General features: G+C 40.6%; 1 protein-coding gene across 6 annotated transcripts in view; it reads left to right on the top strand.

Annotated features, from left to right (window-relative positions):
* The window catches only part of FAM53A (family with sequence similarity 53 member A), a 97,940-nt gene extending 88,884 nt beyond the window's left edge, over window positions 1-9,056 (top strand). For all 6 annotated transcript variants that reach the window (XM_077815949.1, XM_077815947.1, XM_077815953.1 and 3 more), the window contains one exon: window positions 7,841-9,056. In XM_077815949.1, the coding sequence (XP_077672075.1) occupies window positions 7,841-8,182 (342 nt within the window). In that variant the 3' untranslated portion in view covers window positions 8,183-9,056. The remainder of the gene's footprint in view (window positions 1-7,840) is intronic.
* Window positions 9,057-9,397: the final 341 nt, after the last annotated feature.

The following is a 9,397-nucleotide window of genomic DNA, read 5'->3' on the forward strand; positions in this document are numbered from 1 at the left end:
TCAGCATTCCCTTCATCGCCTCCACACAAGAAAGAACAATAATTAACGCATGCCTGTTGGGTTTTGGAGCTGACCTGGACAACCATACAGCGTAAGGCACCTGGACACCTTGAAAGTAGAGGATGCAATCAATGTTCTCAAACTACAAGCAGTTTGAAGGGCTTGTGAAACCTTTCTCCTGTTCATTCAAGGTCACTATGCCCTAAAAATGTCAGACGACAACATCCTGACCTATTTTCTAAGTTAACAAACAGGCAGAAGTGAGATCTGTCCCCCTGTGTGCAGAAAGGTCAGTCTGTGGAACTGGTGCATTGGCAACCAGATTACACTGTCAGCTGTCTACTTCCCAGGAAAGCAAAATGTGCTAGCAGACTGTCTCATCAGGCGCTTTGCAGTTGATTGTTAGTGGGAGTGCTCCTCAGTGGGACTTGAACTTTGTTCTCTCCGTACTAACTAAGCGTCCTTTTGAACATTTAGCTTCTTGTTCCACGTCTCTACTATACAAGAGGGTCGCATTCCTGATAGCCATCATCTCAGCCAGCAGGTTGGTGAGCTTGAAGCATTGATGGCAGATCCTCCTTACGCTATATTCCATAAGCATAAAGTTTTGTTACATTGACACCCTAAATTCACCCCCAGAGTAGTCTGATTTTTACCTGAACCAGTCTATTCACTTACCTGTGTTCTTCCCAAAACCTCACACGTGCTCAGAAAAAAAAAGGGTTCCATTCTCTCAATGTTTGGTGAACCTTTAGCCTTTTATCTGCAGAGAACACAAACAATCAGGAAATCCCCCTAGATTATTTGTTGCCATAATGGAAAGGGTCAGAGGTCAGCCTGTATCCTCTCAAAGAATCTCGAAATTGATCTCAGGCTCTGTTTTTCTCTATCAGCTGTCTAAGCTTCCCATATTCATTGGGTAAGAGCTCTTTCCACAAGAGCGCAAGCAACATCTATGGTGTTGCTTCAAGAGGTGCCTCTACTTGATATTTGTAAGGCAGCTATGTGGCACTCAATCCACACATTTGCTAGACACTATGCCATGGTACAGTACTCCTCTGCCAGTGCATCTTTTGGAACAGCAGTCCTTTGTTCTGCTCTGCCATCTATGACCTTGCACCCTCCTCCTATTTGAGTACTGCTTGTCCAGTCATCCACAGTGAAATGCAGATAGGGAGCAGTACTTGAAGCAAAAGAGAAAGTTACTTACCTGGTAATAACTGAAGGATCCTTTGAGATGTGTGGTCCATACCTGCCCACCTTCTCATCTGCTTCAGCTCTTCTCTGACTTGTGGTGAAGGAACTGGAAAGGCGGTTGGTCTGTCCTGCCTTCTATCTCCTGATAGAGAGCACGTGTCACTGCAGTGGAATACAGATAGGGACCGCACATCCCGAAGAACCTCCAGTTACTAATAAGTAACTACCGTATATACTCATTCATAAGCTGAATATTTTTGGTAAAAATGTGATGCATCAAAGAGCGGGGGTCAGCTTATAAATGGATCTACACTAAAATTTGATTTTAAACTCTGTAAAATCATTGAATTGAATATCTAATACATTGTCATTTTGTTTACCTGGAGCGTCTGCAGGCATGGAGCCCCTCGGCTCCCTGTGTCCGCAGTTCGTTGTTCCCAGGCAATGGGAGCTGCGGGAAGTGGCGTGAACCGCGGCCACAGGGAGCTGAGGGGCTCCGTTCCTGTGAACGCTCCAGGTAAACAAAACGTCCTGACCCGCCAGCAGCTTACCCTGATGGGCCGGGAGCAAAAGATTGCCAACCCCTGAAATATAGGGTCCGCTTATGAAAGAGTCATACAGGTTTTTACTGTTTTTATCTATCCATCTTGGGGGGTCGGCTTATAAATGAACGGGCTAATGAACAAGTATATATGGTAACTTTCTCTTACAAATCAAAGTGGCAGTTTTATGCCCAAACAGTTTTTTATAAGTTTTAAACTTGAGAAAATGCATTTCCATCTGAGTCTTTAATTTTAAGTTTTGAACCTGGAGTTCAGATGTTATAAATCACTTTCTTGGAATTTCTTCAGATGTTATAAATCACTTTCTTGGAATTTAAATTAACACAAATGTTAGTAGGTTCCAAACATTCAACACTGCAATGGATAACCTTGTTTGTATTTTTTCCTCTCCTTGTTTTCTGCACTTTTTGTGAATGGTTCCACCTTCCTGCCAGACTGTAGGATCAAGAATGCCTCTTGTATTTGTTTTGCACAGTGCCAACCATTTTGTGAGTGCATCACTGATGATAATGACATTGTTTGAGTCAAACATCGAAGTCCTTATTCTCCACTGTTGTTAGTGCAACCTCATATGCTTCAATAAGTATGCAGGTGTAAGAGTGGAGAATCAGGTCACCTGTGTGCATATAGTTTTTGCACGGTTATTCTGTTCGATGTGGCGTAGCTGTTAAATTAGTATATCTGCTTTTATTTGGTGTGAGCTAAAATTGCTTCTACTGTGTATAAAGTAAAAGCTGCAGTGATGGGATGATATGGGATCAAATATTTCTTGAAATGTTTGAAATCACTGGAAAATTCAGAGATCTTTGTAAACACTTCGGGGCATGAACTGCAGCCTACTATGTTTTGTCTGTCATAATAGACAGAAACTGGTACAGAGCTCCAGCATGGTGGAGGTCTCTGGGTACTACCACAACATAAATTACTAATACTTGCATATCTCTGATCTTGATTTTTAAATGGAAACTTTTTAAAGAAGAAGTTTTGTAGTAATGTGAAATGTATGATAAAAGTGGCTTACGATAATTTATAGGCATCTCAGTTGCATTCATTAGTAATTACCATCATTGTAATTAGGTGCATAAACTACTTCATGAAAGTGGAACACTTTCCCGACACAAGCTTGACTTTTAGAGAGATGCTGGATTCTTTCTGTGGTGGCTTGATGGAAATATTGATGTAAAGGTGGTGGGATTCAGTTTGCTTCCCTGTGGAAGTTTGTTCTTAAGGAAAGGCTGACAATCAAAGAAAACCTTTTTCCACAGTCCTCGCAAAACAAGATCTGTGCAATTGAGCACAGCAAGCCTGGTGGGTTTAGCTTTATGGCTAAACTTAAATTGTGAGCTTCCTGGGGCCATGATGATATTGTCTAAGTGCTGTATCAATAATTTCTATAATATTTTGTTAAAATGGTGCCTTTCATAGAGAGAAGAGGATAACTTGGAAAAAGCAGCATTGCCAATTTCAAGCATTCAAGAATCATAAATCAGGCCACAAAATACCATGAGATTAAAAAATAATTGGGGGAGAGCAAGGGGGAGTCTTTTAATTTGCCTCCTAGTTTTTGAGCCTTTAGAGTTTGTTTTCAAACTTCCCTCCATTCCAGTGAGAGCTAGAAACCGGCTACTTTTTTTTTAGAATGAAAGGTTGAGATTCTCATGTAATAACAGTGCTCCAGGAGCAGGGGCTTTAAGAAAAGCACAACATCTTGCAAGTTAGTGGTGAGAACTGGGGCAACACTAAGTACATGTGGGATTTTTGAAAAACTATATTTAGCCTTTCAAGGAGAATGGACTGGACTGTAACAAACACATTTCTGTAATACATTGTGGGTTTTTAAACACCACTAAGGACATGGTTAAATTGAATGTGTTGTGTAAAGTCATGTAGCAAAACGCGCCAGTGAAATCACTTATTAAAACAAAAAACTTCAGAAGTGTATAGTGACTTCCTGTGAAATTTCTGAACCAGAGATTCAGAAGCGCGTGCACACATCAGCTTGCTTTCAAATTCCTGTGGGCCTAACTTGCTTATTTGGTTTGAAAGCAAGGGTCTAGGGATATTTTTTTATTTCCTTTCCCCTCCATTGTTTCCTACACAGAGTTTTAATATTCAGACATTTTATAACCCTACTCCTTCTAAAACTCTTTGAGCTTCTTTTCTTTCTTTACACAAAAGAATACTTCTGGCTGATTGAGTTCCATCCATTGCCAACTGTGGGTTCTTTTGTTTTGTTAGTCCAGCATCCTTTATAAAATGAGGACCATTGAGCAAGTACTCACTGACTCCCCACTGAGCATGATTGTGCTTGAAAGGTGTGGTACTGTACTGGTGTAACATGTAAAGCTTTAGTTAGAGGGGTTTGAATGCATTTCAGGGTCTACCTTTTTTGCTTTGTGAAAAGTAGTGAGATTGTGCTTGAGATAATAAATCCACCTATTTTTAGTTTGGTGTATAAGTTTGTGACAAGTGGGTGAACAAAGAACTAGCTGAATGCACTTGCTATTGTGTTGAAACCAACCAAAAGTTCCCATTCAAGTGGTTTCAGTGCAGTATAGCCAACCGGCAATTTTCTGTTTTATGTACACAAACCTAGAAAGACAACTGTGCTTAGTTTTGATTAATCTGTAGTAGAACTTGAATAAAGCTGACTGGAGGACAATTCAGGGGTTCAAAAATCCCTTTCCAAAAGCATAAATAAGTTTGTTTCTTTGTTTGAAGAGGAGCAGTAACCAGTATCTACCATAAGACTTAAAGGGCTACCTAGAAAATACTTTTTTCCCTCTGTCTGGAGACAGATAGCAGGAAATGTTTTCACCATTTCAAAACAGTAGGCTACAAGTAGGATTCAAGTATCCTTAACACCCATTTCCTTGCTGTATTGCAGTAGTTCTCAGCCCGGGGCCCCCTGTGGGGGCTGCGAGCAGGTTTCAGGGGAGCCACCAAGCAGGGCCAGCATTAGATTTGCTGGGGCCCATGGTAGAAAGCTGAATCCAGGGCCCTGAGTCCCGCCACCTTGGGCTGAAGCCATAGCAATGTAGCTTCGCAGGGGCCCCTGTGGCATGGGGCCTCAGGCAATTGCCCGGCTTGCTACCAGCTAACACTGGCCCTGGCTTTTATAGGCAGAAAACCTGTTTATTGTGGCACAGGGTGGGCCGATGAGTTTTTATAGCATGTTTGGGGCGGCCTCAGAAAGGAAAAGATTGAGAACCCCAGCTGTATTGCATTATTGAAATTTGCTGTTTTAAAATCAGGTGTCAATATGAATGAACCCCCATATTCCCTCTTCATATACAGGATATAAAAATGTTTGTTTTCAGTAACTGTATGTATATAGATTGCTATGGATCAATTAAGGACCTGAGGGTGGATCATAGAAATTTCATACAGATACGTAAAAATACACATGATCTGCTTATAAGTATCAACATAAGGAACAGAAATTTGATGAGAGCTCTTCAGCCTTGCAGACAAAGATAAGATCTGAGGGCTGGAAGTTGAAGCTAGACCAATTCATACTAGAAATAAGAGGCAGAATTTTGCAACAGTGATGGTAATTAACCACTGGAGCAATTTACCAAGAGTTATTCTCAATCTACCGATGAAAAGCCCTAGATAAGAGCCTAGTTGTTGTTGTCGTTGTCGTCATCATCATCACTGGAAATCTTTAAATAAAAATTGGATGTTTTTCCCAGAGATGCTCTAGTTCAGCCACAGCTATTGGACTTGAAGCAGGAAGTAATTCATGGAATTCCTATGAGCTGTCTTATGCAAGAGGTTAGCCTAAAGGATCACAATGGTCCCTTCTGGCTTTAAAACCCGTGAATCTGTATAACAATGTGGAGAGAGAATCTTTTTGTATTGGAGAGCACTCCACCTCCAAATTCTAATAACATTGCTGTTCAACCAGTGTAATGCTGTTGACTGCTGCAGAGTTATGCCAGACTTACTCCAGCCAGAGAAAAATGAATCAAGCCCACTGTACAAATAATGGTAGCAATCAGAAGCCTACTCTTGAAGATTTGTTCCATGGTAGCAGTATGATTTGGTGCAGGTTGCCATGAGATACAGTAGTAGAACTTCAGTGGTCTCTACTGTGCAGCAAAATCTCATTGAGGTCCTGTATAAGAGCACAAAGTCAGTGAAGCATGTTCATCTTAGTAGTACTATAATCCACTGACTTTCATCCGAGTTGTGCTGTAAAATCATTCTAACATCTCACACATTATCTGATTCTTCCCCCCCCTTCCCCCCCCATCCTCCAGCTGAATACACTGGACCCTCGCTAGAACGTGCATCTGTATAGTGCGAATTTGCATATAACGTGGTCGCGGCCATGGATCCCAAATTTAATTACTTTAATTGCAGTTCATTTTAACACGGTCCCCATGTTAACACAGTACTGTGCATGGATCCCAAATCCCGCTTTCTAGCGAGGGTCTGGTGTGCTTTAATCCCTGAATGTGCTGGATTCAAGTTATGCATATCTAGGAAGTGACATGAATTAGAGTAGTGAGCAGGGGGTTGAATGTGTGGGGAGCACCCAAGTTCAGTCATTTATATGGTCTTGGGCAAGTCGCTTCCCCTCTGTGCCTCTTTCCCTTCTTGTAAAATGGGGAAAGAATATCTACCTTCCTTCCTCAGTGGTGGTGCGAGGGCTAGTTAGTAAATGTCTGTAAATCTCTTTAAATATGTAAAGTTCTTTCTAAAAGGCATCCTGTGCCAGACACTGGTAATATAATGATTGTGTGTACAGTGAGAAAGAAATTGTATAAAATTCTCAATGAGGAATTAGCATAATATACTGTATAATATTGATAAGTACTCATCAGTGAATAGACTGATGTGTTTTAAAAACCGGGTTTTTAACAAAGAATGAAAGCTAAACTAAAAACACTGAAAATTTAGAGGGGTCCTTAGTCTTTGTCCATGTGGATCCAGCTTATGGTGTGTGTGCGCGCCTCATGCATGGGAGATCAGAACCTTTTGACACCAGTGCCCTTTGGGGCCATGCCAGTGCCCTGCATACCTGTGCGCATTTCCCACCTCGCCTGTTCTGTATCCCTCCCCCTGCGTGAGGGTGTATGGGGCAGAGCAGCTTCTACCACCTTTCGCTTCACTCGAGCTCAGCAACCTGTGTGCAATCCCCCGAAGTACCCTTCATCGAGTCAATTTGGAATCATTCAGTTACTTTGCTTAGCTTACTGACAACTTCCTTTGCTGCTCCTTCTTTAAAATGTATTTTTTCTTCTACTTGGTACTGAGGTGCCTTTCCATCTTAAGGCCAAGACTAAACCCCTCCAGGTTCAAGCCAGGCCTTTCATGTGATGGAGTTACTCTTTTAACTGAGGGACACAATCAGTGTCTACTTTCTGTGGGAAAGAGCCGTGTGCTGCTGAATTTGACTTAGACCAAATCATTAATCTCTTTATTCTCTTTCCCCAAGCACCACTTAAGCCTGGGATAAACCAAGTTCTTTAGATACTTCCAGAGCCTGCCTTTATTATTTAGGTAAAGCCATTCAGGAAATCAACCTGTTTGTGACATTAAGGAAGGCTGTAAGAGATCAGATCATCCTTCCCAGAGATTCAAATGGATCACTCAGTATGTTAGTCTTCTAGTAACTAGTAGATATGGCCTTCCCTCAGTCATCAGGGCCCACTCAGCTAGAGGCCAGGCAACCTCTTCAGCATGTCTAGGAAATGTTTCTGTATGGGTCATTTGCACTTGGAGCTCAGCTCATACCTTTACCAAACATCATGTCCTGGATTTGGTGACTAGATCAGATGCCAAATTGGGAACAGTGGTTCAGAAATCCTTATTTGGCTAGCTGTAGCTAGGACATCAGACTCTCATGTTAAGCTGGAAATTGCTAGCTAGTCGTAAGTGAGATCCATGTAAACAAAACATCTGAGAACTGCAGTTACTGAACAATAAATAACTTCATTTCCCAAATGGATCCCATTTGCAGAGTTGCTGTAAATTCTCTCCTTAACCACTTTCCCTAAACATTTGAAGGGGTGGGCAGGATGTATGTCTTTTCTATTGCTTTTGGTTAATATATATTTTTTTAATTACAGACTTTAAAAAATTCAAAGAGTCTTTGCTCCCTTGATTATGAAGAAGATGATGATGATGATGACGATGACGACGACACACAAATGAAGACAATTGTGTCATCCCCATGTGATTCACATGACTTTATGAACATCACCACCCCTGGTTCCAGTCCAGTGAAAGAGCAACTGGATGAAGTAAGGCATCATGGGCCATGCCAAGTTGGCTTCAATGTAAGGGATTATAAGAAGGCAGCTGCAGTATGTGAAAGTGATGAGGACACAAGTGATTGTGAAAGCACTGAAGAGGGCATCTTTCCGCTAGACTGCGGGGACTTGGATCTAGAGCAGATTGAAAACAACTGAGGCTCAAAGTCGTGTACTAGAATCAAAGTTGTTCTAAATTAAAATGATTAGTGGATTACCTTTGCAATGCATAATCCATGTCCCTGAATCTCTGTATTGCCTATCTTGGACCTGTGTTAGAAGAAATGTTTCAGGTGGGGGAAAAAAAAGAACCATTGTTATCTGTTTATAGTCTATTGATCAGTATATAAACAACAGCAAAAGACAGCTGGAGGTTAAATGTTATTTTGAACATTAAGGAGTAACTATGATTACAAATTTCCTAACAGATATTTTGCATTTTTATGGCTTTTACAGTTTGGGAGAAAGCATCTCTATTTTGAAATGAATTTTCAGAAGGGCATTCTATAAAACTAAATCTGTCTACAGTGATTCTGGTGTGGGTATATGTTCCGTTTGTTAAAGAGCTTAATGTGAAAAGTGAGTTGCATAATTAAACTGGTAATAAACGATTGGATATCTGGAGATCTGAACACTTAAGTATCTGGTTGACAACTGGTCCAAAATACTTAACTGTCTCCTTATACAGTGAGTGGTTATAAAACTTCATAACATGTACAAATGGTTTTTCATACATTCAAGACTTTTTGATCAAAATGTAGTAGTGACCTTAAAGGTTAACATTTTTCCATGATTTTACTACTTGAATTGTTTTCCAGCCAGAAGCAATGCTAATTTAGGTGGGTTAAAAGTGCAAGTAGCTGCCCACCTTCTTGGTCATTATTATGTTTTCTGTGGTTCAGAAGAATGTACAAGAGCACTTGAACTTTTAAACAGGGACTTTGTAATGATCAATTCCCCAGGAGGTGATCCCTTCAGCAATACTAGAAGGAAACTAGTCCTTGAATTAAATAAAATGACATTTTGCTTTGCATTTGCATGTGTTTATGAATTTTATTGGTTGATCTATGAAGTCTTTGGCAGATACTGTAGCATGGCATCTCTTTAACATGGGGGAAGTAGTTTTAGATTCTTATCTATCCAGAATATTTTTGCGGGGTTTCATAGGGTAATGAAGTGTCTTTTCACCACTCTTTAAAATGGAATACTGACCATTACAACAGCACAATTAATAATGTGGTTAAAGTGAAGGAATTTTCCACAAACAAGGAGGATTAGTTTGTGGACACTTAAATTAGATGGAGTTGGGGAAGGTAGAAATTAGTTGTGGAATAGTTCAGGGACTGGATGGTGTAGGACTGATTAAATAAAGCT

The sequence above is a fragment of the Eretmochelys imbricata genome, chromosome 4 (assembly GCF_965152235.1).
Source record: "Eretmochelys imbricata isolate rEreImb1 chromosome 4, rEreImb1.hap1, whole genome shotgun sequence".
In the NCBI taxonomy this organism is placed as follows: Eukaryota; Metazoa; Chordata; order Testudines; family Cheloniidae; genus Eretmochelys; species Eretmochelys imbricata.